The sequence below is a fragment of the Xenopus tropicalis genome, chromosome 4 (genome assembly GCF_000004195.4).
Source record: "Xenopus tropicalis strain Nigerian chromosome 4, UCB_Xtro_10.0, whole genome shotgun sequence".
Classification (NCBI taxonomy): Eukaryota; Metazoa; Chordata; class Amphibia; order Anura; family Pipidae; genus Xenopus; species Xenopus tropicalis.
The window spans coordinates 24,384,337-24,410,521 of NC_030680.2; the positions used below are offsets into that span (position 1 = coordinate 24,384,337).

Below are 26,185 nucleotides of genomic sequence, written 5' to 3' on the forward strand. Positions count from 1 at the left end.
ACTAATCCACGAATTCGAATTGCGAATGGGAAAAATTCGGATTGGAAACGAAAATATCCCAAAAATGCTTACGAAAAAATCGTATTACTCACGATAATATCGTATTGGTGATCCAAAAGTCACAAAATTTTCGTACTGATCATTGTAAACAGCGCCAGAGCCTTTCCAAATTTTTTGTGCGCCTGTATGAGAAAGTTGCTCAATCGCGAAAAAAACAGCGTGAATACTCTCTGAGCATTCGTATGAACGCTCCGAGTGTTTGGGTCTTAGTGAATCTCCCCCTTAGACTTTCTTCTCCATTATTTGTGGATATTTTGCTTCTAGATGTGGATGAGTGTTTAGACTATGCCACCATATGCCCTCTGGGAAGCTGTGTGAACACACTGGGGTCCTATTTCTGTGCAGGTACCATTCTTATACATTATGCTTAGATATTCCATTACTTTACAGCATCTCTGATTGTAAAAACATTTGGAACTTTGTTTTCTTTATACTACTCAGTTTCTACCTTTGTTTTTTAAGCTATGCTAAATAACTCTATATTTGGTTAGTCCTCTCCAGTGGGAGGGGGCAATGGTTATTATTTTTGTGGGTGGGTGATCTTCAGCTAACTCTGATGTTAATAGTGAGGGCGTACTTGTAGCTACAGCCAAAACTCCTTCTCCATCATTTGACTGGTAACCCATGCATCTTCCTTTCATGTCCCATTTTCTGGAAGCAGCCATTACAACTATAGGTAACAGTTATCTAAATGTCCCACGTGCCATTCAGTAAGATACTTTTTTCTTTATTCACTGTTGTTATTTTAAAACTTTTTAAATGTTATTTCTTAATTGTTCTTAAATCTTTTATGCCATGTTATTCCAGCACAATCATGCCCCTCTCCCCTAACTCTTGAAAATCCCCTGGCCATGCCCAGTTACAGTTAAATGCCCAAGAAATGCCCACATATATTGCATGTTCATTGAACAATGTAATTCTGTAAGTGTTTGTGAACTTTGATGCCTCATGCATACATATTCTTTAAGTGGTTATTGAATATTATCTATTTTACAGAGATTCCAGCGGGAATGCAGACCACAGGCCTCCCTTGGGAAACACAGGCAGCACATGGGAACTGGATGCCATTCCAGCCAACATCAGTAATGCCCCAGACATCTGAGTCACTGACTACTGGTGGCCCTCACCCTCTCAGGACCAGCACTGAGTTAGCACAAGGCATTTTCTACTACTACCTCGGCACCAAACAACACAAACATCATACCACATCCACAGCACCTCAGAATTGGCCACCCTCCACTAGCTCAGAAAGCCTCTGGAATTTCCCATATGCCTCTGAAAGAAAACATGGTAGCCCAATCAGGTACCACCACTGTATCATTCACTAACGTGCCAGATTCCCACTGCTGGCATAACAGGGAGCTGCATTTAAGTGGTGCTACATGGGCAGAACTGAGATGTACTGACTGCACTTGCCAGGTAGGTACCCGTATACAGAAGCCAAATACAATCCCTTTGTATAATGCATACTTGTTTGTTAAATTAAGTCATTTCTCAGGATGGAAATGTATCTTGTGAAAAAAGGATATGCACCCCAAACAGTTCACACCCCGTCATGTATCTTGACAGCTGACGGTGAGTATGAAGGACATATGGTGGCAGATGCTGGTATCTATATGGGCTCTAACATTTAAGTTTCTACTTCATTATTGCAGGATGCCTTTTTGAGGGAGTTTCTGGGGTAGATGGAGAGCTTTTCCCAAATTCTCCAGACAATTGCACAATCTGCATCTGCCTGGTAAGCAACACATCTCTGAGATTCTAATGACACCGTGCAGGGGGCATATTGAGAAAAAACTGGGCCTCCCAGTAAAATCTGCTTAGGGCCTCTCTGCCCAAATCTAAGGAAACATGATCTGTTTCTCAGACATATACTGAAAATTGCATTGCTCAGGAACCCCCCAGGTAACCAGTATAAAGATCCAGACTTTTTAATTAACATTTGACTAAGAATCTAGTCAAATTGGTCAATATGAAGCTTATCAGACTAATGCCACAGGGGGCTGATTGTAGGCCAAGAATAAGCCTCTATCAGGGTCAAGACACCAGAATAAAACCTGGTGGGCCCCAGCTCTCCTGGGCCTCGCCAGCCCAAATCCATTGTACTGGTACTCCCTCCTGATTGTGGCCGCAATTGAGTAGTATAAGGTATGCGTCAGCTCAGAAATGGGGCTTAGGTGCCAGACCCGGTGAACCCTGGACACCCCAGTCCAGTGCTGGCATCAGCTTTTTTCCATGCCTGTACCTGGACCCAATGCATTTTTCTACAGGTTGATAATCAGCCCCATGCGGCATTAGCCAAAATCCTTGGAAACCGTTCAGTGCTTAGCAATCTCATTTGTAAAATATGAAGATATTTGAATTCACCTGGGATAAAAAAAAACTTAGGTCTCACTATCCAAAACGAGTAAGGCCAATTTATGGGGAAATCATTGAATATATAATATATAATATAAACTGACAACATGCCCCAGTACAAGGATATCCCCTAGTGGCCAAAAAGGAAAAATACCATTAAATATATAATCGTGCACAAATGCTTAAGTTAAAAAAAAAAGTTTTTTTATTGCAATCCATTAAAAGCTACTTACACCCCATATACAAAGCCTAATGCGCTTTATGCTTACCCAGCACTTAATCGTAGGCTCCTCACTATCCAAAAGTCTATATAATCATATAACTCACTAGTAACTTCTCATACCCTTATATTTTACAACAGGGGATACATTTGTCCCTCTATCATGATGTTCAGAATTTTAAAAAAGTAATGAAACAACAAACCAAAGTGACTCCTTTACTGAGGAATCTCTATTTGCAAAAGATCATTTGATCACCGGCAGATTTCCCCTGCTCTACTGACAGGGAATCAGTACTGACACACAACATTTTTTTCTTTTTTTTTTTTGCAGTAAGGAAGAAGTTTAGGTAAAGAAGCACCATAATAAACCATTTATATTATAAAAATCTATTTGTAAAAAAATGCTTAAGCATCCACTACAGTTTGATTGCAGGCACTATTCTGCTATTACAGTTCCCTTTTAATGAAGCCAAGATTATTAATGGTGGCATTTACTCCTTCGTCTGTTGGTTGTTATATCAGGCTGGAAATGTCACATGTATCCCTCCTGTGTGCCCTCCTGTTACATGCACTGACCCCTTCCTATCAGACTGCTGCCTCAGATGCCCAGGTCAGTAAAATCAGAACATGCTGTCATTCATTACCAGATGTAATATTTTATATACACTGGGGGTCTTATACCTTTATGTATATAGAGTATCTTCCCTCTAAGCCAGGGGTCCCCAACCTTTCTTACTCGTGAGCCACAGTCATATGGAAAAAGACTTGGAGAGCAACACAAGCACCATAAACGTCCATGGAGGAGCCAAATAAGGGCTGTGATTGGCTATAAGGCAAACTCTATGCACACTATCAGCTTACAGGAGGCTTTATTTGGTAGTAAATCTTGATTTTATTCAACCAGGACTTGCCCCCAAGTAAGGAATTGACAAATAACTACCTGGTTTGGGGGCACTGAGAGCAACATCCAAAGGGGGTGGTGAACAAATTGTCCCTGAGCCACTGGTTGGGGATCACTGCTCTAAGCTGGGCGCTTGTGCTTGCACACACAAATTTTGAGGCCAGCCCACAACAACTTGTGATGCACACAAAGAATTTTGTACAAAAACACCAAATTTTGTGTTTATTTTGACCTGAGCACATAGTTTTTAAAAAGGCACACTTACATTTAAAATGTGTGCACAAAATAATTTTTTTGCACGCGTAGCCAAAAAGCAATTAGAGGGGACATTGACAGTAGGTAGTATAAACATTATAGGGTCATTTGCAAAATAAGAACAATTGGCCATTTTGTTTCACTTTGTACCCTGTCTTCCAAAACAGAGCGCAGAGACCTGCGGCTGCCCACATGAATAATGCGCTACCTGGGTTCAGCTCCCCCCAATTCCCCAACCCCCAAATCTGTTCCCTAACTTGCAGGCTCTATAATTACCCCTTCCCTATGGAGTAATAGTGCTCTTGCATTTCTGCCCAGAGGCATCGTAAATGAGCCCTTATATAGCTCTATGGCATATGTTCCCAAACTTTATGCTTTGCTCCTCTGGGGTGGGGGGGAAAGGTCTGGATAGTTGGGCCCAGCCATTCAGAATGAGTTGTGAGGGTGACTCATTTGAAATAACTCTGGCTCTTCCTTGTCTTTAGGCTGAGCCCCACCACCTCATGCTTTGGGCCCCCTGTGGAAACCTATGCCATTGAGCATTGGTCATTTGGAAACCATGTAACAATCCTGGAATTAATATCCTAGGGCTGATTATATTATTGTAACATTACAACATTTTATTGCCATTTACCATGACCTAATACTGAGGAAACAGATGTGTTTATTTTGCAGATGGATGTGAATTCCAAGATCATTTTTATCCCCATGGATCCAAATTTAGCAGGGATGATAATGGATGCACCTCTTGTTTATGTCAGGTATACAAAGTTCCTGTTTCTTTGAGTTCTGACTACCTCAGGCTCAGGTAGAACTGGACATGAAGCGCAGCACCAGAAGCGAGGCAGACAGGGATTATTTGCTTTTCTACCTTTCAGTGTCATCATTTGATCCTTATGGTCTGAAGACCGTAATAATGTTCAATTCAAGGCCCAAAACAGCTAGAGACTGATATTTACTGTGCCAGATTAACATGCAGTACCAATAGCATCTGGAGGTCTCTTTTAGGGCGTGCATCTAGACAAAACTACAAAGGAGATTATTTTATATTATATTTATTATACCAGTTATAATACAGGTTAGATTCTGTTACGTTGGTAGAGGAAGAGATTAGACAAGTAGTTAAGCACCAACGGGCATGATTTTGGCACAGGGGGCTGGCACTTTGGCTCATCTGGCATTATCACATTTTCTCTTTTCTGCTCTTGTTCTTCACATCCTACTTCACATGCTCCCTGTACCAACTCTAATAGGCAGTCAGGAAACACTGTTTGTTTGGAAGATGATTAATATAATACATTTCATTCCAGAAGATTATACAATCTCAGCAGAAGGTCTTGGGCCTCATTGCTCAGTGACTGCAGAGACAGCCTTTTGGCTTGTATTCAGAACCTAACTCTTTAGGCTAAAAGATAATGGTCATACACCACTGGTAGCCTGTCTTTCAATATATAAATATACAAAATATAACAATATAAAATTGAATGGATTCCTAGTCTTCTCCCCGATCATATTCAGCATCCAAATAAGAGAGTTAGTAAAGACCTGTTCTCTTAATTCCACAAAACATTATTGTTTTATCTTATTTTCTCCTCAGAACGGCGCTGTTGAATGTTCGTTTATTCCATGTCCCAGTCTAGAATGTCCCAGAGAGAACTGGGTGCTGGAGGCCGGCCAGTGTTGCTTTAAATGCCAGGAACCCATGCAAAGGACAGGTAACAGAAGTGATGTTTGGCAGATTAAAATGGCAATTAATAATGTATGTGTATATTGTAATGATTTCAGGTAGTTGGGCCGTGGTCTCACTGGGGAATAGACCTTTGACTACACTTCCAGACCCTTCAAAGCAGAAGAGCAGACAGTTCAATTCAGTATAACTGGTATTTGACCAGTTTATTTGGTTTATCTGGTTCTTTCGGGCAGATACATGTTGCAATTTCCCGTATATATACGCTAATCAGCAATTCCTTGTAGATCAGTTAGTGCCAACTGGCTGTTATTTGACAGGCCTAGCCGGCTAGGGCCAGCACTGGTATTACAAATTTACTGGCAATGTACTTTCCCCATACATTATAGCCCCTCCCCCAGAGAGTTGGCAATTGGCTGGTATTGCCTAGCCCTTAGGGCAGTGACACACGGGGAGAATAGTCGCCGTGCGACAGATCTTCATTGTCGAGGGTGACCAATCTCCCTGCAATGCCATCCCACTGGCTAGAATGTGAATCGCCGGTGGGATGGTATATACGTGACGCCGCGATTTGCCAAAGTCGCCGAAGTTGCCTTGAGAGGGAACTTCGGCAAATCTCAGTGCCGCGTATGCCATCCCCCTGGCAATTTACATTGTAGCCGGTGGGATGGGGACCGGAATGTCGGCATACATGTTGTTGACTTTTTATATTCACTGATGAGGGGCTGTGGTCAACTTGCCATAGTAAAGAAGCCAAAACTTAATACTTTTAGTTCTTCTTAAATAAAATAGTTGCATTACAATGGGTTTCTGGCATAGGATTTGGTAGATCTACATAACCCCCCCCCCCCACAGTGTTAGCAATGAGCAGTGTTGTACTGTATTTTCAAGACATTAAAGGGCAGATTTACTAAAACTAACATTTCTCATATTTTTAAAAATTCGACTAAACTCATTTCCACAAATGTCTGACATTTACAAAAAATCACAACTGAAAAAGGAAGTGGGGGAAAAAGCTGCGGAAACTGCAAATTGTGCGAATTGTCACCCTAAAAGCTCAAGTTCATAAAAAATCCAAAACCTCTAAAGTTTTGAGGCAAAAGAAGGATCTTTCAGGGAAGGGACATCTGCCATTTAATTCTACATGGTCTCGGCAAGTTTTAGCTGGCGAATTGTCGGATTCGGATTTTTAGGTGTTTGGACGCATAGTAAATCTCAAAAAATCACAACTTTTTTTTTAAAAAGAAACAATGGTTATTAAATGGCCCCCTAGTTGTTTTAAAAATCTCATTTGAAATCCTATTTTTTGGAAGTTGAATTCAAAATGCTCCATATTGCCATACTGACTTGTAGTTGATGGCAGACACTAGTGGCCTTGAGATTTTTTTTATTTTTTTTTTAATTTTTTGTTAACAATTTTTGCTTATTTTTAAAGTTATTCAGTCTCAGCTGCCATTATCCTGGCTACCAACGGTCACTGTGGCACATGCCCAGATTTCACATTTTCACTGGAAGAGTGTAGCCTATACACATGGGGGGGATCTTTAATGAAAATAATGGCAGAAATGAAGGAAAGCACCTGGGGTATTAGCTTTGGTTTTACACATATTCTTTTATTTAATAAATATAAAACTCTATTATGAGAGCTGGGTTGGTAGGAACAATTGGGGGACAGGGAGCCTACAAACCTCTCAGCATAGATACATGGAAGTATAAAATAACATTTGGTATCCATATTCTTCTAATATATTGATATTCCCATTGCTTACTGTAAGTCACACTGTATTTAAAAGTGTCTGGTTTGTATGATTTTAAGCTACAAGTCTCAAAGCTGCTATTTCACAGCCACCAACTGTCACTGTGACACTGCCATAAGCCTGATGTGTGACTGAACCATTGTGATGCCCTTAAGTTTAACCGTTTTAACTGTCATTTGGTTGCTAGAGTGTCCGTTATTAACGGCTTTTCTCACTTTCATTTCTGGGATCAGAGGTAAGTGGAGCGTGCCACACGCTGGGGGGACATTTTAGGAAAATAATGACATAAATGCAGAAAATCACTACTTAATTGCATCACTAGGTAGCGCCTGGGATATTAGCCTTGGGTTTGCATAGAATTTTTCAAGTTTAATACATAAATACATACATATAAAACATGACTATTGGAGAGTAGCGGTTGGGGGAATAAATAGGGGAGCAGGGAGGCTACAGACCTCTCAGAATAAATACAAAAAGCATAAAATAACATTTGGGATTCAGATTCCTCTTCTAATATTAATATTTATGTTGTTTTTAATTTTGCTGTGTATTAAAACAAGTTTGGAAATTATTAAGGGCAAAGTCTGACAGTGTTTGGGATGACAGTTGGCCACTTGGTGTTCAGGTTCTGCCTCCAATGCTCTTAATATTCATATTTCTCTCTCTGTTTCTTACTTTGTACATAAAACTGCCTTCTTTAAAAAGCTTTTAAACATAAAGTTTCAGAGTTGCCATTTTGCAGGCATTAATGGGCCACTGATGCTGTCTGAGGCAGTTAATGACAGGCAGCCATTGCTTGTCCCAACTCCCAGCATCCCCTATCATACTTTCAGCCTGTAGTCCTGTTACTGTCACTGACCTACAACTCCCATCATCCCCTATCAGACCTGCAGCTTGTGGCCCTTGTCCTGTGGTTGCTAGGGTCCCATTCAGCTCAGCATTATTTATATACATGTTGGATCTTGGTAGCCAGTCATAGGTAAAATCTTAAACTCAAATGTGATTGGCTGCAACCCATTTAGGTATATTAATCTTTACTATAGAGGTGGGTGGAGCATACAGACACTCATACAGGGGATACATTAATGTGCTCCATCATTCCCAATCCAACTACTGTTCTCTTTCATGAAATCCAAAACAAGTACCTGTAATCCTCTCCCTTCCTTTATATGGGATCCCCTCTGCTCTGAGAGCTGCCATTATTGCTATTTCCCTTCTGTGCAAGTTGAAATCCCCCTACCCATGTATTGGTACATCCTGTTAAACAGTCAGAATCTCAGTATCCTATGCTAGTAATGATATCATCACCTGGACTGGTGCAAGTGATGGGGGGTGATGATGCCTAGTAACATCTGAGAGCTTTATGTTATGTAGCCATGATCTCCCACAGGAGAGCCCCACCAATCACTGCTGGCGTATGCTGGTACCCAAAGGTGCATGCTGGGAGTTGTGAATAAGAAATGCCTTCCCTGCTTCAACTGTATCCATTCTCATGGGAAACCCCAAAAGCTACAGTAATGCAAAGCCGGGGAGGTTTAAATGGACAAATGATCTGACCCCTATAACAGACTGTCATGTCCCCTCTCTATCCAGCATCAGTTTATAGGCACAGCTATTAGATTCCGCTCTGCCTGGAGCTTTGCCCATAGTTATTTAGCACAGAACTACAGCTCCCAGCATGCCCTGATAGCCTTTGCAGCTGCCTTCTGAACTAAGAAACACAAGCAGGGTGTCAGTACAACATGGCATAGATTTTTCAGTGGTTACTGGGCTGCATCTGCCACTGTCAGCCGTTCCTTACCCCTGGGTGCTATGTATATATATGTGTGTTCCTTACCCCTGGGTGCTATGTATATATATGTGTGTTCCTTACCCCTGGGTGCTATGTAAACTGCCAGGCATGACGGCACTGGGTGACATTGGATACTGGGAATTGTAGTATAACAGGGCAGGTGCCTATGCCAGTTTTTTTCCTGACCTAAGGGATAAAATACTCCCAGTATTATCCATAGTCCCCCAACATGTGGCCCCAAACTGCTGCTAAACTACAACTCCCAGAATCCTTATCAGCTCTCCCACCATTGGGCCTTAGTTATATGGTGGTGATAACATTGCAGCAGGGACTGGGCATTATGTTCTAATAGAAGGAAGGATGGTGCCAAATACGGGGAAATGCTGCAACCTGTTTCACCATAATTTAAAGGGAAACTTCACCTTTAATGCCATTATTGCTGCAGAACTCAGCAGCATGATTTTTGCTAACCTGAAATAATGTCACATTACACAGAAATCAGATTTCAGAAATTTGAATGAAAATATCATAGAGAATAAATATCAGTTTTTTTGGTAAAATGGAAGGATTGGTCAGGGGGGAATAATGTGAATATAATGCAGTGTATCCTGATCTGTATAGCAGAGAGGGCCGGACCATGGAACTTATATCTTTTCATTTCTGTCCCCCCCATACAGTGAAATTGTGCGACAAAGCGATATTTGAGCGATTTCTGAGCGATTTCAAAGCTTTTTCAAAGCGATTTTCAGTGATTTTCCTGAAATTTTCAGCTTTTCTTTGGAAAAAACATCTTCCATTGATATCAGCTGATTTTTTTTTCTAAACCCAACTGCTCTTTTAAGAGCAAAACCACTAGGGCGCAATGCCATTCTGCGCCCCCCGGAGGAAGGTAAGGCTCCTGCTATGGATTTCATTTGACTCAAGGGTTTTGGTGTAAAGTATAGAATGTTAACCCATTCAGTGACACACAGAGCAGTGTTCTGCCCATATGGGGCTCTTTAATGAGCCTGAATAAATATCTGGTTCTATATGGGGCCAATTTATCCCAGAATCAGACACTTTATCAGACAGTTCTTTACTATCCAGGGGTGTAACTATAGAGAAAGGAGACCCTGTGACTGCTGGGGGCACAGGGGGTGTAGGGGGCACAGTGGGGCAAAGACCAATAAGTTGGTTCTTGAATAAAGTCTCATTCCCAAGGTTTAGAGGGCCCTAAAGTGACTTTGCTATGGGGCCCAGTAACTTCTAATTACACCACTGTTCCTATCTGTTACTTACTGAGTATCCTATCTCTTACTGAGTAATAACTTTGGGGGAAGCCAAACCATTTTGTTACTCAGCAAGTGTTGGGCCTAATAATGTCCCTTTAAACTAACAGAAGCTTTTCATTTTCCCTCAGCGAACAGCTGAATTCGGACGCCTCTCCGAAATTTATAAGGTGAGTAGGAAAGAGGGTGACATACATACCCCCCCTCAGTTTTATGTACCTCACACCTGCCAATTGCGTCTGTCTTTCATGTGTTTCTCATGCCCCTCCTTCCCAAAAGTCCATCTCTTTCCTATCTGCCCCCATTGTAGTTAATACATATTTTTTACCTCGTGGAATATTATGTTATCAATAAAATCCCCTGTTAATTCTATTTATCTATTTTTCCCAGCCTCCTGATGGTCGGCTGACCAAGGAGACGCAAATCGGAGAGGGCGGCACTGGAGCCGTGTTCATGGTAAGGGACCAACCAAATTCCTAGAGAGCAGGGGGAGCTGAAAGCAAGTTGAAAGTGCTATCACTATCCCTGCTATGCACATGATTACATTCCTTAATAACTCAATATTTCTGTCAGTTTGTTCCCTATATGAGTCTTGATATTTCCAGCTAATACTGAATGTCAGTTATACCTTTCTGTGTGTGTTACAGGGCCATCACCATCGCAGAGGCAAGGTAGCCGTCAAGATGGCCAACATCACTCGGGTAAGGTTTCTTTATAGTTCCTTTCTCCATATCATCCCTATTGTGTGGCTGCCTATGTGAGCTAAAGGGTTTCTATTTTTCCTCTCCAGGATGAGGAGTCAGTCTGCCGAGAGGTAAGCTTTCTCCTGAAGTTCAGCAGGCACAGGAACATCGCCTCTTACTATGGAGCTTATTACCACCCTGCTCCAAACGAGGAGTCATCGGAGTATCTGGAGGTAAGAAATTGTTTGTTGCATCACATTCATCCCTTATGTGCCAAAGAGATCTCCATTGGAGGCGATAAAATACATACACGGCCTGAAATCATTCCTTCCTATTGCAGCTTGTCCTTGAGTACTGCAGCGGCGGCTCCCTGTACGACCTGATCGACAGCACCGAAGGCCAATCCCTGAAGGAGACCTGGATTGGCTATGTCTGCAGGGAGGTATTGAAGGTAAACTTGGATTAACCCCTTAAAGACTCTTCTATTATTTTACTTTACATATATTTATATATATACAAGTATATATATATTTTTTTTTTAATGTTTTTTGTAGACTCTCAACCACATCCACCACCACCGGGCCGTTCACAGGGACATCAAGAGCCCCAACGTGATGCTCACCAAGAAGGGAAACATCAAACTCAGTGAGTAAAACTTATAGTTGTAAGATGAATGGATGGGGGGAAGCTTTTGTGGATATAAAGTACAGAGGGTTTCATGATACAGATTTTTATCTTATTGCCCTTAAAATGAATAAATTTTTCATTTATATGTTAAATCTGTCATTTCAGTCGATTTCGGACTCTGCTGGGACCTGGACCCACAGACAGGAAAGTGCAACCAGGCTGATGGGACTGCGCACTGGATGGCGCCCGAGGCCTTTAGGAGGAGGGACAGGGAACCGGAATTCGACACCAAAGTATGTTGTAGGAGCAGTAGGAGGACCCAATGGCATTTATGTGTCTGCACAAATGGGTGCTGCATTCAGTAAAGGCCAATTCAGTTACATGAGTGCTAAACATGAAGCCATTGGGAACCCCCCGGTAACAAGTAACTAAATCATACGCTAACCCAATTCTATCCTAATGCTCTTTGGTGTCTTCTTTTCCAGTGTGACATCTGGTCCCTTGGAATCACTGCCATCGAAATGGCCGAGGGAAAAACACGTAAGTAACAATTGTGGGTTTCTGTACATTGTAACCAAGGAATTGTTACCCAGTCTGGCAAAGAGCCTTTATTTAGCCATTTGTTACATGCAGAAATCCAGGCCATGCCTGTGTTTCTATGTGCAGGGGTATTGTTTGTTTGTTATGTATTGTTTGTTATAATTATTCTAAAGCAAAATGTCTATTATGGTGGAAATAGCGAATAAGCCCCAATTCTTCAGCTTCATGTTTGAAGGGACTCATATATATATGTTTTTAACTTTTAGCATACGCCGATCAGGAGCTAGTGTCGGACCTGATCATCAACAACGACTCTCCGAGGCTCATATCAAGGACCTGGTGAGTCCTTCCCAGCTCATGTCACTGTGCGATGCTGATACTGCAACTCTGTGTGTCTCTCACCTTGGCTTTGCGGTCTGCAAAGCCCGAAAGTGTTCCTTTCGATTCTCACTATTCCTTTTTCGCAGGGGCAGTTCAGTAATGAACGGGTGCTGCAGCAGCTCTTCCGCACTCCATCTCCGGGAAGGATCCTTCTCAAGGCAGACTCCAAGAAGGACACAAAAGTTTCAGACCTGGAAAAGGAAAGGATTTGAGCAAGAAAAACAGATGTATCGCTTTAATCGCTAATATGCCAAGGTGAGAGACACACAGAGTTGCAGTATCAGATGCACAGTGACATGAGCTGGGAAGGACTCACCAGGTCCTTGATATGAGCCTCGGAGAGTCGTTGTTGATGATCAGGTCCGACACTAGCTCCTGATCGGCGTATGCTAAAAGTTAAAAACATATATATATGAGTCGCTTCAAACATGAAGCTGAAGAATTGGGGCTTATTCGCTATTTCCACCATAATAGACATTTTGCTTTAGAATAATTATAACAAACAATACATAACAAACAAACAATACCCGCTGCACATAGAAACACAGGCATGGCCTGGATTTCTGCATGTAACAAATGGCTAAATAAAGGCTCTTTGCCAGACTGGGTAACAATTCCTTGGTTACAATGTACAGAAACCCACAATTGTTACTTACGTGTTTTTCCCTCGGCCATTTCGATGGCAGTGATTCCAAGGGACCAGATGTCACACTGGAAAAGAAGACACCAAAAGAGCATAAGGATAGAATTGGGTTAGCGTATGATTTAGTTACTTGTTAGGGGGGTTCCAATGGCTTCATGTTTAGCACTCATGTAACTGAATTGGCCTTTACTGAATGCAGCACCCATTTGTGCAGACACATAAATGCCATTGGGTCCTCCTACTGTTCCTACAACATACTTTGGTGTCGAATTCCGGTTCCCTGTCCCTCCTCCTAAAGGCCTCGGGCGCCATCCAGTGCGCAGTCCCATCAGCCTGGTTGCACTTTCCTGTCTGTGGGTCCAGGTCCCAGCAGAGTCCGAAATCGACTGAAATGACAGATTTAACATATAAATGAAAAATTATTCATTTTAAGGGCAATAAGATAAAAATCTGTATCATGAAACCTCTGTACTTTATATCCACAAAAGCTTCCCCCCATCCATTCATCTTACAACTATAAGTTTTACTCACTGAGTTTGATGTTTCCCTTCTTGGTGAGCATCACGTTGGGGCTCTTGATGTCCCTGTGAACGGCCCGGTGGTGGTGGATGTGGTTGAGAGTCTACAAAAAACATTAAAAAAATATATATATACTTGTATATATATATATATATATGTAAAGTAAATAATAGAAGAGTCTTTAAGGGGTTAATCCAAGTTTACCTTCAATACCTCCCTGCAGACATAGCCAATCCAGGTCTCCTTCAGGGATTGGCCTTCGGTGCTGTCGATCAGGTCGTACAGGGAGCCGCCGCTGCAGTACTCAAGGACAAGCTGAAATAGGAAGGAATGATTTCAGGCCGTGTATGTATTTTATCGCCTCCAATGGAGATCTCTTTGGCACATAAGGGATGAATGTGATGCAACAAACAATTTCTTACCTCCAGATACTCCGATGACTCCTCGTTTGGAGCAGGGTGGTAATAAGCTCCATAGTAAGAGGCGATGTTCCTGTGCCTGCTGAACTTCAGGAGAAAGCTTACCTCTCGGCAGACTGACTCCTCATCCTGGAGAGGAAAAATAGAAACCCTTTAGCTCACATAGGCAGCCACACAATAGGGATGATATGGAGAAAGGAACTATAAAGAAACCTTACCCGAGTGATGTTGGCCATCTTGACGGCTACCTTGCCTCTCGATGGTGATGGCCCTGTAACACACACAGAAAGGTATAACTGACATTCAGTATTAGCTGGAAATATCAAGACTCATATGGGAACAAACTGACAGAAATATTGAGTTATTAAGGAATGTAATCATGTGCATAGCAGGGATAGTGATAGCACTTTCAACTTGCTTTCAGCTCCCTGCTCTCTAGGAATTTGGTTGGTCCCTTACCATGAACACGGCTCCAGTGCCGCCCTCTCCGATTTGCGTCTCCTTGGTCAGCCGACCATCAGGAGGCTGGGAAAAATAGAAAATAGAATTAACAGGGGATTTTATTGATAACATAATATTCCACGAGGTAAAAAATATGTATTAACTACAATGGGGGCAGATAGGAAAGAGATGGACTTTTGGGAAGGAGGGGCATGAGAAACACATGAAAGACAGACGCAATTGGCAGGTGTGAGGTACATAAAACTGAGGGGGGTATGTATGTCACCCTCTTTCCTACTCACCTTATAAATTTCGGAGAGCGCGTCCGAATTCAGCTGTTCGCTGAGGGAAATGAAAAGCTTCTGTTAGTTTAAAGGGACATTATTAGGCCCAACACTTGCTGAGTAACAAAATGGTTTGGCTTCCCCCAAAGTTATTACTCAGTAAGAGATAGGACTCAGTAAGTAACAGATAGGAACAGTGGTGTAATTAGAAGTTACTGGGCCCATAGCAAAGTCACTTTAGGGCCCTCTAAACCTTGGGAATGAGACTTTATTCAAGAACCAACTTATTGGTCTTTGCCCCACTGTGCCCCCTACACCCCCTGTGCCCCACAGTCACAGGGTCCTTCTTCTCTATAGTTACACCCCTGGATAGTAAAGAACTGTCTGATAAAGTGTCTGATTCTGGGATAAATTGGCCCCATATAGAACCAGATATTTATTCAGGCTCATTAAAGAGCCCCATATGGGCAGAACACTGCTCTGTGTGTCACTGAATGGGTTAACATTCTATACTTTACCCAAAACCCTTGAGTCAAATGAAATCCATAGCAGGAGCCTTACTTCCTCCGGGGGGCGCAGAATGGCATTGCGCCCTAGTGGTTTTGCTCTTAAAAGAGCAGTTGGGTTTAGAAAAAAAAATCAGCTGATATCAATGGAAGATGTTTTTTCCAAAGAAAAGCTGAAAATTTCAGGAAAATCACTGAAAATCGCTTGAAAAGCTTTGAAATCGCTCAGAAATCGCTCAAATATCGCTTTGTCGCACAATTTCACTGTATGGGGGGACAGAAATGAAAAGATATAAGTTCCATGGTCCGGCCCTCTCTGCTATACAGATCAGGATACACTGCATTATATTCACATTATTCCCCCTGACCAATCCTTCCATTTTACCAAAAACTGATATTTATTCTCTATGATATTTTCATTCAAATTTCTGAAATCTGATTTCTGTGTAATGTGACATTATTTCAGGTTAGCAAAAATCATGCTGCTGAGTTCTGCAGCAATAACGGCATTAAAGGTGAAGTTCCCTTTAAATTATGGTGAAACAGGTTGCAGCATTTCCCCGTATTTGGCACCATCCTTCCTTCTATTAAACATAATGCCCAGTCCCTGCTGCAATGTTATCACCACCATATAACTAAGCCCAATGGTGGGAGAGCTGATAAGGATTCTGGGAGTTGTAGTTTAGCAGCAGTTTTGGGCCACATGTTGGGGGACTATGGATAATATGGGAGTATTTTATCCCTTAGGTCAGAAAAAAAACTGGCATAGGCACCTGCCCTGTTATACTACAATTCCAGTATCCAATGTACCCCAGTGCCGTCATGCCTGGCAGTTTACATAGCACCCAGGGGTAAGGAACACACATATATATACATAGCACCCAGGGTAAGGAACACACATATATATGAAGGGGTAAGCATACATAGCAGGTACTAGGTAAGGCATCGCCAGGGTAAGAACGCTGACAGTGGCAGATGCACCCAGTAACCACTGAAAAATCTATGCCATGTTGTACTGACACCCTGCTTGTGTTTCTTAGTTCAGAAGGCAGCTCAAAGGCTATCAGGGCATGCTGGGAGCTGTAGTTCTGTGCTAAATAACTATGGGCAAAGCTCAGGCAGAGCGGAATTAATAGCTGTGCCTATAAACTGATGCTGGATAGAGAGGGACATGACAGTCTGTTATAGGGGTCAGATCATTTGTCCATTTAAACCTCCCCGGCTTTGCATTACTGTAGCTTTTGGGTTTCCCATGAGAATGGACCAGTTGAAGCAGGGAAGGCATTTCTTATTCACAACTCCCAGCATGCACCTTTGGGTACCAGCATACGCCAGCAGTGATTGGTGGGGCTCTCCTGTGGGAGTCATGGCTACATAACATAAAGCTCTCAGATTTACTAGGCATCATCACCCCCCATCACTTGCACCAGTCCAGGTGATGATATCATATCATAGCATAGGATACTGAGATTCTGACTGTTTAACAGGATGTACCAATACATGGGTAGGGGGATTTCAACTTGCACAGAAGGGAAATAGCAATAATGGCAGCTCTCAGAGCAGAGGGGATCCCATATAAAGGAAGGGAGAGGATTACAGGTCTGTTTTGATTTCATGAAAGAGAACAGTAGTTGGATTGGGAATGATGGAGCACATTAATGTATCCCCTGTATGAGTGTCTGTATGCTCCACCCACCTCTATAGTAAAGATTAATATACCTAAATGGGTTGCAGCCATCACATTTGAGTTTAAGATTTTACCTATGACTGGCTACCAAGATCCAACTGTATATAAATAATGCTGAGCTGAATGGGACCCTAGCAACCACAGGACAAGGGCCACAAGCTGCAGGTCTGATAGGGGATGATGGGAGTTGTAGGTCAGTGACAGTAACAGGACTACAGGCTGAAAGTATGATAGGGGATGCTGGGAGTTGGGACAAGCAATGGCTGCCTGTCATTAACTGCCTCAGACAGCATCAGTGGCCCATTAATGCCTGCAAAATGGCAACTCTGAAACTTTATGTTTAAAAGCTTTTAAAGAAGGCAGTTTTATGTACAAAGTAAGAAACAGAGAGAGAAATATGAATATTAAGAGCATTGGAGGCAGAACCTGAACACCAAGTGGCCAACGTCATCCCAAACACTGTCAGACTTTGCCCTTAATAATTTCCAAACTTGTTTTAATACACAGCAAAATTAAAAACAACATAAATATTAATATTAGAAGAGGAATCTGAATCCCAAATGTTATTTTATGCTTTTTGTATTTATTCTGAGAGGTCTGTAGCCTCCCTGCTCCCCTATTTATTCCCCCAACCGCTACTCTCCATATAGTCATGTTTTTATATGTATGTATTTTTGTATTAAACTTGAAAAATTCTATGCAAACCCAAGGCTAATATCCCAGGCGCTACCTAGTGATGCAATTAAGTAGTGATTTTCTGCATTTATGTCATTATTTTCCTAAAATGTCCCCCCACGTGTGGCACGCTCCACTTACCTCTGATCCCAGAAATGAAAGTGAGAAAAGCCGTTAATAACGGACACTCTAGCAACCAAATGACAGTTAAAACGGTTAAACTTAAGGGCATCACAATGTTACGTCACACATCAGGCTTATGGCAGTGTCACAGTGACAGTTGGTGGCTGTGAAATAGCAGCTTTGAGACTTGTAGCTTAAAATCATACAAACCAGACACTTTTAAATACAGTGTGACTTACAGTAAGCATGGGAATATCAATATATTAGAAGAATATGGATACCAAATGTTATTTTATACTTCCATGTATCTATGCTGAGAGGTTTGTAGGCTCCCTGTCCCCAATTGTTCCTACCAACCCAGCTCTCATAATAGAGTTTTATATTATTAAATAAAAGAATATGTGTAAAACCAAAGCTAATACCCCAGGTGCTTTCCTTCATTTCTGCCATTATTTTCATTAAAGATCCCCCATGTGTATAGGCTACACTCTCAGTGAAAATGTGAAATCTGGGCATGTGCCACAGTGACCGTTGGTAGCCAGGATAATGGCAGCTGAGACTGAATAACTTTAAAAATAAGCAAAATTGTTAACAAAAAAATTAAAAAAAAATAAAAAAAATCTCAAGGCCACTAGTGTCTGCCATCAACTACAAGTCAGTATGGCAATATGGAGCATTTTGAATTCAACTTCCAAAAAAATAGGATTTCAAATGAGATTTTTAAAACAACTAGGGGGCCATTTAATAACCATTGTTTCTTTTTAAAAAAAAGTTGTGATTTTTTGAGATTTACTATGCGTCCAAACACTAAAAATCCGAATCCGACAATTCGCCAGCTAAAACTTGCCGAGACATGTAGAATTAAATGGCAGATGTCCCTTCCCTGAAAGATCCTTCTTTTGCCTCAAAACTTTAGAGGTTTTGGATTTTTTATGAACTTGAGCTTTTAGGGTGACAATTCGCACAATTTGCAGTTTCCGCAGCTTTTTCCCCCACTTCCTTTTTCAGTTGTGATTTTTTGTAAATGTCAGACATTTGTGGAAATGAGTTTAGTCGAATTTTTAAAAATATGAGAAATGTTAGTTTTAGTAAATCTGCCTTTAATGTCTTGAAAATACAGTACAACACTGCTCATTGCTAACACTGTGGGGGGGGGGTTATGTAGATCTACCAAATCCTATGCCAGAAACCCATTGTAATGCAACTATTTTATTTAGAAGAACTAAAAGTATTAAGTTTTGGCTTCTTTACTATGGCAAGTTGACCACAGCCCTCATCAGTGAATATAAAAAGTCAACAACATGTATGCCGACATTCCGGTCCCATCCCACTGGCTACAATGTAAATTGCCGGGGGATGGCATACGCGGCACTGGATTTGCGAAGTTGCCCGAAGTTTCCTCTCAAGGCAACTTCGGCGACTTTGGCAAATCGCGGCGTCACGTATATACCATCCCACCGGCGATTCACATTCTAGCCAGTGGGATGGCATTGCGGGGAGATTGGTCACCCTCGACAATGAAGATCTGTCGGCGGCGACTATTCTCCCGTGTGTCACTGCCCTAAGGGCTAGGCAATACCAGCCAATTGCCAACTCTCTGGGGAGGGGCTATAATGTATGGGGAAAGTACATTGCCAGTAAATTTGTAATACCAGTGCTGGCCCTAGCCGGCTAGGCCTGTCAAATAACAGCCAGTTGGCACTAACTGATCTACAAGGAATTGCTGATTAGCGTATATATACGGGAAATTGCAACATGTATCTGCCGAAAGAACCAGATAAACCAAATAAACTGGTCAAATACCAGTTATACTGAATTGAACTGTCTGCTCTTCTGCTTTGAAGGGTCTGGAAGTGTAGTCAAAGGTCTATTCCCCAGTGAGACACGGCCCAACTACCTGAAATCATTACAATATACACATACATTATTAATTGCCATTTTAATCTGCCAAACATCCTTCTGTTACCTGTCCTTTGCATGGGTTCCTGGCATTTAAAGCAACACTGGCCGGCCTCCAGCACCCAGTTCTCTCTGGGACATCCTAGACTGGGACATGGAATAAACGAACATTCAACAGCGCCGTTCTGAGAGAAAATGAGATAAAACAATACGTTTTGTGGAATTAAGAGAACAGATCTTTACTAACTCTCTTATTTGGATGCTGAATATGATCGGGGAGAAGACTAGGATCCATTCAATTTTATATTTTTATATTTTGTATATTTATATATTGAAAGACAGGCTACCAGTGGTGTATGACCATTATCTTTTAGCCTAAAGAGTTAGGTTCTGAATACAAGCCAAAGGCTGTCTCTGCAGTCACTGAGCAATGAGGCCCAAGACCTTCTGCTGAGATTGTATAATCTTCTGGAATGAAATGTATTATATTAATCATCTTCCAAACAAACAGTGTTTCCTGACTGCCTATTAGAGTTGGTACAGGGAGCATGTGAAGTAGGATGTGAAGAACAAGAGCAGAAAAGAGAAAATGTGATGATGCCAGATGAGCCAAAGTGCCAGCCCCCTGTGCCAAAATCATGCCCGTTGGTGCTTAACTCCTTGTCTAATCTCTTCCTCTACCAACGTAACAGAATTATAACTGTATAAAAAAATAATATAAAAATATCTCCTTTGTATTTTTGTCTAAACAAAAAAGAGACCTCCAAATGCTAGTGGTACTCATGTTAATCTGGACAGTAAATGCCAGTCTCTAGCTGTTTTGGGCCTGAATTGAACATTATTACGGTCTTCAGACCATAAGGATCAAATGATGACACTGAAAGGTAGAAAAGCAAATAATCCCTGTCTGCCTCGCTTCTGGTGCTGCGCTTCATGTCCAGTTCTACCTGAGCCTGAGGTAGTCAGAACTCAAAGAAACAGGAACTTTGTATACCTGACATAAACAAGAGGTGCATCCATTATCATCCCTGCTAAATTTGGATCCATGGGGATAAAAATGATCTTGGAATTCACATCCATCTGCAAAATAAACACATCTGTTTCCTCAGTATTAGGTCATGGTAAATGGCAATAAAATGTTGTAATGTTACAATAATATAATCAGCCCTAGGATATTAATTCCAGGATTGTTACATGGTTTCCAAATGACCAATGCTCAATGGCATAGGTTTCCACAGGGGGCCCAAAGCATGAGGTGGTGGGGCTCAGCCTAAAGACAAGGAAGAGCCAGAGTTATTTCAAATGAGTCACCCTCACAACTCATTCTGAATGGCTGGGCCCAACTATCCAAACCTTTCCCCCCCCCCCAGAGGAGCAAAGCATAAAGTTTGGGGAACATATGCCATAGAGCTATATAAGGCTCATTTACGATGCCCCTGGGCAGAAATGCAAGAGACTATTACTCCATAGGGAAGGGGTAATTATAGAGCCTGCAAGTTAGGGAACAGATTTGGGGGTTGGGGAATTGGGGGGGCTGAACCCAGGTAGCGCATTATTCATGTGGGCAGCCGCAGGTCTCTGCGCTCTGTTTTGGAAGACAGGGTACAAAGTGAAACAAAATGGCCAATTGTTCTTATTTTGCAAATGACCCTATAATGTTTATACTACCCCCTCTAATTGCTTTTTGGCTACGCGTGCAAAAAAATAATTTTGTGCACACATTTTAAATGTAAGTGTGCCTTTTTAAAACTATGTGCTCAGGTCAAAATAAACACAAAATTTGGTGTTTTTGTACAAAATTCTTTGTGTGCATCACAAGTTGTTGTGGGCTGGCCTCAAAATTTGTGTGTGCAAGCACAAGCGCCCAGCTTAGAGCAGTGATCCCCAACCAGTGGCTCAGGGACAATTTGTTCACCACCCCCTTTGGATGTTGCTCTCAGTGCCCCAAACCAGGTAGTTATTTGTCAATTCCTTACTTGGGGGCAAGTCCTGGTTGAATAAAATCAAGATTTACTACCAAATAAAGCCCCCTGTAAGCTGATAGTGTGCATAGAGTTTGCCTAATTGCCAATCACAGCCCTTATTTGGCTCCTCCATGGACGTTTATGGTGCTTGTGTTGCTCTCCAAGTCTTTTTCCATATGACTGTGGCTCACGAGTAAGAAAGGTTGGGGACCCCTGGCTTAGAGGGAAGATACTCTATATACATAAAGGTATAAGACCCCAGTGTATATAAAATATTACATCTGGTAATGAATGACAGCATGTTCTGATTTTACTGACCTGGGCATCTGAGGCGCAGTCTGATAGGAAGGGGTCAGTGCATGTAACAGGAGGGCACACAGGAGGGATACATGTGACATTTCCAGCCTGATATAACAACCAACAGACGAAGGAGTAAATGCCACCATTAATAATCTTGGCTTCATTAAAAGGGAACTGTAATAGCAGAATAGTGCCTGCAATCAAACTGTAGTGGATGCTTAAGCATTTTTTTACAAATAGATTTTTATAATATAAATGGTTTATTATGGTGCTTCTTTACCTAAACTTCTTCCTTACTGCAAAAAAAAAAAAAAGAAAAAAATGTTGTGTGTCAGTACTGATTCCCTGTCAGTAGAGCAGGGGAAATCTGCCGGTGATCAAATGATCTTTTGCAAATAGAGATTCCTCAGTAAAGGAGTCACTTTGGTTTGTTGTTTCATTACTTTTTTAAAATTCTGAACATCATGATAGAGGGACAATGTATCCCCTGTTGTAAAATATAAGGGTATGAGAAGTTACTAGTGAGTTATATGATTATATAGACTTTTGGATAGTGAGGAGCCTACGATTAAGTGCTGGGTAAGCATAAAGCGCATTAGGCTTTGTATATGGGGTGTAAGTAGCTTTTAATGGATTGCAATAAAAAAACTTTTTTTTTAACTTAAGCATTTGTGCACGATTATATATTTAATGGTATTTTTCCTTTTTGGCCACTAGGGGATATCCTTGTACTGGGCATGTTGTCAGTTTATATTATATATTATATATTCAATGATTTCCCCATAAATTGGCCTTACTCGTTTTGGATAGTGAGACCTAAGTTTTTTTTTATCCCAGGTGAATTCAAATATCTTCATATTTTACAAATGAGATTGCTAAGCACTGAACGGTTTCCAGGATTTTGGCTAATGCGCGGGGCTGATTATCAACCTGTAGAAAAATGCATTGGGTCCAGGTACAGGCATGGAAAAAAGTTGATGCAGCACTGGACTGGGGTGTCCAGGGTTCACCGGGTCTGGCACCTAAGCCCCATTTCTGAGCTGACGCATACCTTATACTACTCAATTGCGGCCACAATCAGGAGGGAGTACCAATACAATGGATTTGGGCTGGCGAGGCCCAGGAGAGCTGGGGCCCACCAGGTTTTATTCTGGTGTCTTGACCCTGATAGAGGCTTATTCTTGGCCTACAATCAGCCCCCTGTGGCATTAGTCTGATAAGCTTCATATTGACCCAATTTGACTAGATTCTTAGTCAAATGTTAATTAAAAAGTCTGGATCTTTATACTGGTTACCTGGGGGGTTCCTGAGCAATGCAATTTTCAGTATATGTCTGAGAAACAGATCATGTTTCCTTAGATTTGGGCAGAGAGGCCCTAAGCAGATTTTACTGGGAGGCCCAGTTTTTTCTCAATATGCCCCCTGCAAGGTGTCATTAGAATCTCAGAGATGTGTTGCTTACCAGGCAGATGCAGATTGTGCAATTGTCTGGAGAATTTGGGAAAAGCTCTCCATCTACCCCAGAAACTCCCTCAAAAAGGCATCCTGCAATAATGAAGTAGAAACTTAAATGTTAGAGCCCATATAGATACCAGCATCTGCCACCATATGTCCTTCATACTCACCGTCAGCTGTCAAGATACATGACGGGGTGTGAACTGTTTGGGGTGCATATCCTTTTTTCACAAGATACATTTCCATCCTGAGAAATGACTTAATTTAACAAACAAGTATGCATTATACAAAGGGATTGTATTTGGCTTCTGTATACGGGTACCTACCTGGCAAGTGCAGTCAGTACATCTCAGTTCTGCCCATGTAGCACCACTTAAGTAGTCACCAGTAGTCAGTGACTCAGATGTCTGGGGCATTACTGATGTTGGCTGGAATGGCATCCAGTTCCCATGTGCTGCCTGTGTTTCCCAAGGGAGGCCTGTGGTCTGCAATCCCGCTGGAATCTCTGTAAAATAGATAATATTCAATAACCACTTAAAGAATATGTATGCATGAGGCATCAAAGTTCACAAACACTTACAGAACTACATTGTTCAATGAACATGCAATATATGTGGGCATTTCTTGGGCATTTAACTGTAACTGGGCATGGCCAGGGGATTTTCAAGAGTTAGGGGAGAGGGGCATGATTGTGCTGGAATAACATGGCATAAAAGATTTAAGAACAATTAAGAAATAACATTTAAAAAGTTTTAAAATAACAACAGTGAATAAAGAAAAAAGTGTCTTACTGAATGGCACGTGGGACATTTAGATAACTGTTACCTATAGTTGTAATGGCTGCTTCCAGAAAATGGGACATGAAAGGAAGATGCATGGGTTACCAGTCAAATGATGGAGAAGGAGTTTTGGCTGTAGCTACAAGTACGCCCTCACTATTAACATCAGAGTTAGCTGAAGATCACCCACCCACAAAAATAATAACCATTGCCCCCTCCCACTGGAGTGGACTAACCAAATATAGATTTACTTAGCATAGCTTAAAAAACAAAGGTAGAAACTGAGTAGTATAAAGAAAACAAAGTTCCAAATGTTTTTACAATCAGAGATGCTGTAAAGTAATGGAATATCTAAGCATAATGTATAAGAATGGTACCTGCACAGAAATAGGACCCCAGTGTGTTCACACAGCTTCCCAGAGGGCATATGGTGGCATAGTCTAAACACTCATCCACATCTAGAAGCAAAATATCCACAAATAATGGAGAAGAAAGTCTAAGGGGGAGATTCCCTAAGACCCAAACACTCAGAGCGTTCATACGAATGCTCAGAGAGTATTCTCGCCGTTTCTTTCACGATTGAGCAACTTTCTCATACAGGCGCACAAAAAATTTGGAAAGGCTCTGGCGCTGTTTACAATGATCAGTACGAAAATTTTGTGACTTTTGGATCGCCAATACGATATTATCGTGAGTAATACGATTTTTTCGTAAGCATTTTTTGGGATATTTTCGTTTCCAATCCGAATTTTTCCCATTCGCAATTCGAATTCGTGGATTAGTAAATCTGCCCCTAAATGTTATAAAAAAAAAAGCTCAACATAATACAGCTAAATCCAACTGACGCTCAGCAAATTACCTCTCCTCTCCTTACTACAGAATATGCAGAATGAATAGTCAGGGATAAATATTCCAACCCCTTGGGCTCCATCTGCATTTACTTAAAATATAACTTAAACCAGTTGTTTAGCTGGAAACAGAACAAGATATTTATTAATGATATTTTCCCTACAGAATTATTTGCATCGATTCACTGGGCTTGGAGTTCCACCTTTTGGTGTCTACCACAAACACAAATAATATCAACCATGTTTGCTGCAATATGGCAAATCTCAGTGACTTTTAGATCTCTGGGAAACATCATATATTTGCAGGATACAAACATTATTTCAGTGCCATAACTATAGGAGGCATTTTATTCTCACTTTTTAAAAATGTTCTACCTACATATTCTGGCTTTTGTCTGGGTGCTTGTGAATCTGGATCAAGCAGAAACCCAGCCCGGCAAGAACAGAAGAAACTTCCATGAGTATTGTGGCAGAAGTGTTTGCAAAGATGGGATGTTCCTGGCCTCCGACATTCATTTATGTCTGTGCAAGAGCCAAGCAAGAAAGAGTGAGCAATAAACATACATTACTGCTGTATTTTAAATGAAATCAATAAGGGGCGTAACACAATGGACACATCACCATAAGAAGTTTGTTCTCTCCTATCAAGGTGGGTTCTGAATAAATGGGGCAAAGAAATAAGTTCTATTAGACAGGAACTGATGTGTCTGATGATCACTCCCTGAAAAGGCCTTTTGACAAAGTCCATGGAGTTCTGAATGTGGTGTACTGTGTTGTCAACTAAGGAGTGAAGATTTTGGCCACATATTTAGCAATGATATAAGTTACAGAGTTAATTCTGAGTTTCAAGAAAACTCAAAAAGTTGCTTTAGACTTAATTCTACACATATAACTTAAATCCATTCAGTTGCACTAAATACCTGCACAGGTGTGTCCATTGCTCTGTAGGACGAACCCCGTCGCACACAAACACCTGTAGCTGCCCTGAAGGTTCTTGCATTTTTGTTGGCACAGGGATCTTTAGAGGAACATTCATCAATGTCTGCAGACAAAGAGAAGGAGTAGCTAAGTATAGAATTATAGAGGAGTAAGAAATAAGAACAGTAGGAATACA

At 41.4% G+C, this 26,185-nt stretch overlaps 2 protein-coding genes and 2 long non-coding RNA genes across 6 annotated transcripts; 1 reads left to right on the forward strand and 3 right to left on the reverse strand.

The window, feature by feature from the left end:
- The first annotated feature begins 261 nt into the window (after positions 1-261).
- LOC105947043 (traf2 and NCK-interacting protein kinase-like) lies at positions 262-12,549 on the forward strand. Of its 3 annotated transcripts, XM_031900567.1 has the most exons (16): positions 262-405; positions 1,057-1,479; positions 1,559-1,635; positions 1,716-1,798; positions 3,161-3,248; positions 4,470-4,555; positions 5,392-5,509; positions 10,430-10,468; positions 10,689-10,754; positions 10,946-10,999; positions 11,089-11,214; positions 11,322-11,432; positions 11,536-11,626; positions 11,774-11,901; positions 12,094-12,148; positions 12,415-12,549. In XM_031900567.1, exons 9-16 carry the CDS (start codon positions 10,752-10,754, stop codon positions 12,489-12,491), a joined length of 645 nt encoding a protein of 214 aa, XP_031756427.1. In that variant the 5' UTR covers positions 262-405; positions 1,057-1,479; positions 1,559-1,635; positions 1,716-1,798; positions 3,161-3,248; positions 4,470-4,555; positions 5,392-5,509; positions 10,430-10,468; positions 10,689-10,751; the 3' UTR covers positions 12,492-12,549. The 3 variants fall into 3 exon arrangements, with proteins under 3 accessions (XP_031756427.1, XP_031756429.1, XP_031756428.1); XM_031900569.1 differs by lacking the exon at positions 4,470-4,555; XM_031900568.1 differs by lacking the exon at positions 1,559-1,635.
- LOC116410387 (traf2 and NCK-interacting protein kinase-like) lies at positions 12,504-14,361 on the reverse strand. Its single transcript, XM_031900752.1, has 8 exons — positions 14,329-14,361; positions 14,114-14,239; positions 13,896-14,006; positions 13,704-13,794; positions 13,431-13,558; positions 13,186-13,240; positions 12,846-12,918; positions 12,504-12,720 (listed from the first exon to the last, which is right to left on the reverse strand). Exons 1-8 carry the CDS (start codon positions 14,344-14,346, stop codon positions 12,504-12,506), a joined length of 819 nt encoding a protein of 272 aa, XP_031756612.1. The 5' UTR covers positions 14,347-14,361.
- Positions 14,362-15,550: 1,189 nt separating this feature from the next.
- On the reverse strand, positions 15,551-21,083 carry LOC101734551. The gene is made up of 3 exons (XR_004222461.1): positions 20,720-21,083; positions 19,793-19,910; positions 15,551-15,605 (listed from the first exon to the last, which is right to left on the reverse strand). It is a non-coding gene; the product is annotated as an uncharacterized LOC101734551 (long non-coding RNA).
- A 939-nt stretch (positions 21,084-22,022) lies between these two features.
- On the reverse strand, positions 22,023-24,899 carry LOC116410541. The gene is made up of 4 exons (XR_004222462.1): positions 24,601-24,899; positions 23,615-23,949; positions 23,452-23,534; positions 22,023-22,094 (listed from the first exon to the last, which is right to left on the reverse strand). It is a non-coding gene; the product is annotated as an uncharacterized LOC116410541 (long non-coding RNA).
- Between the last annotated feature and the right edge of the window lie 1,286 nt (positions 24,900-26,185).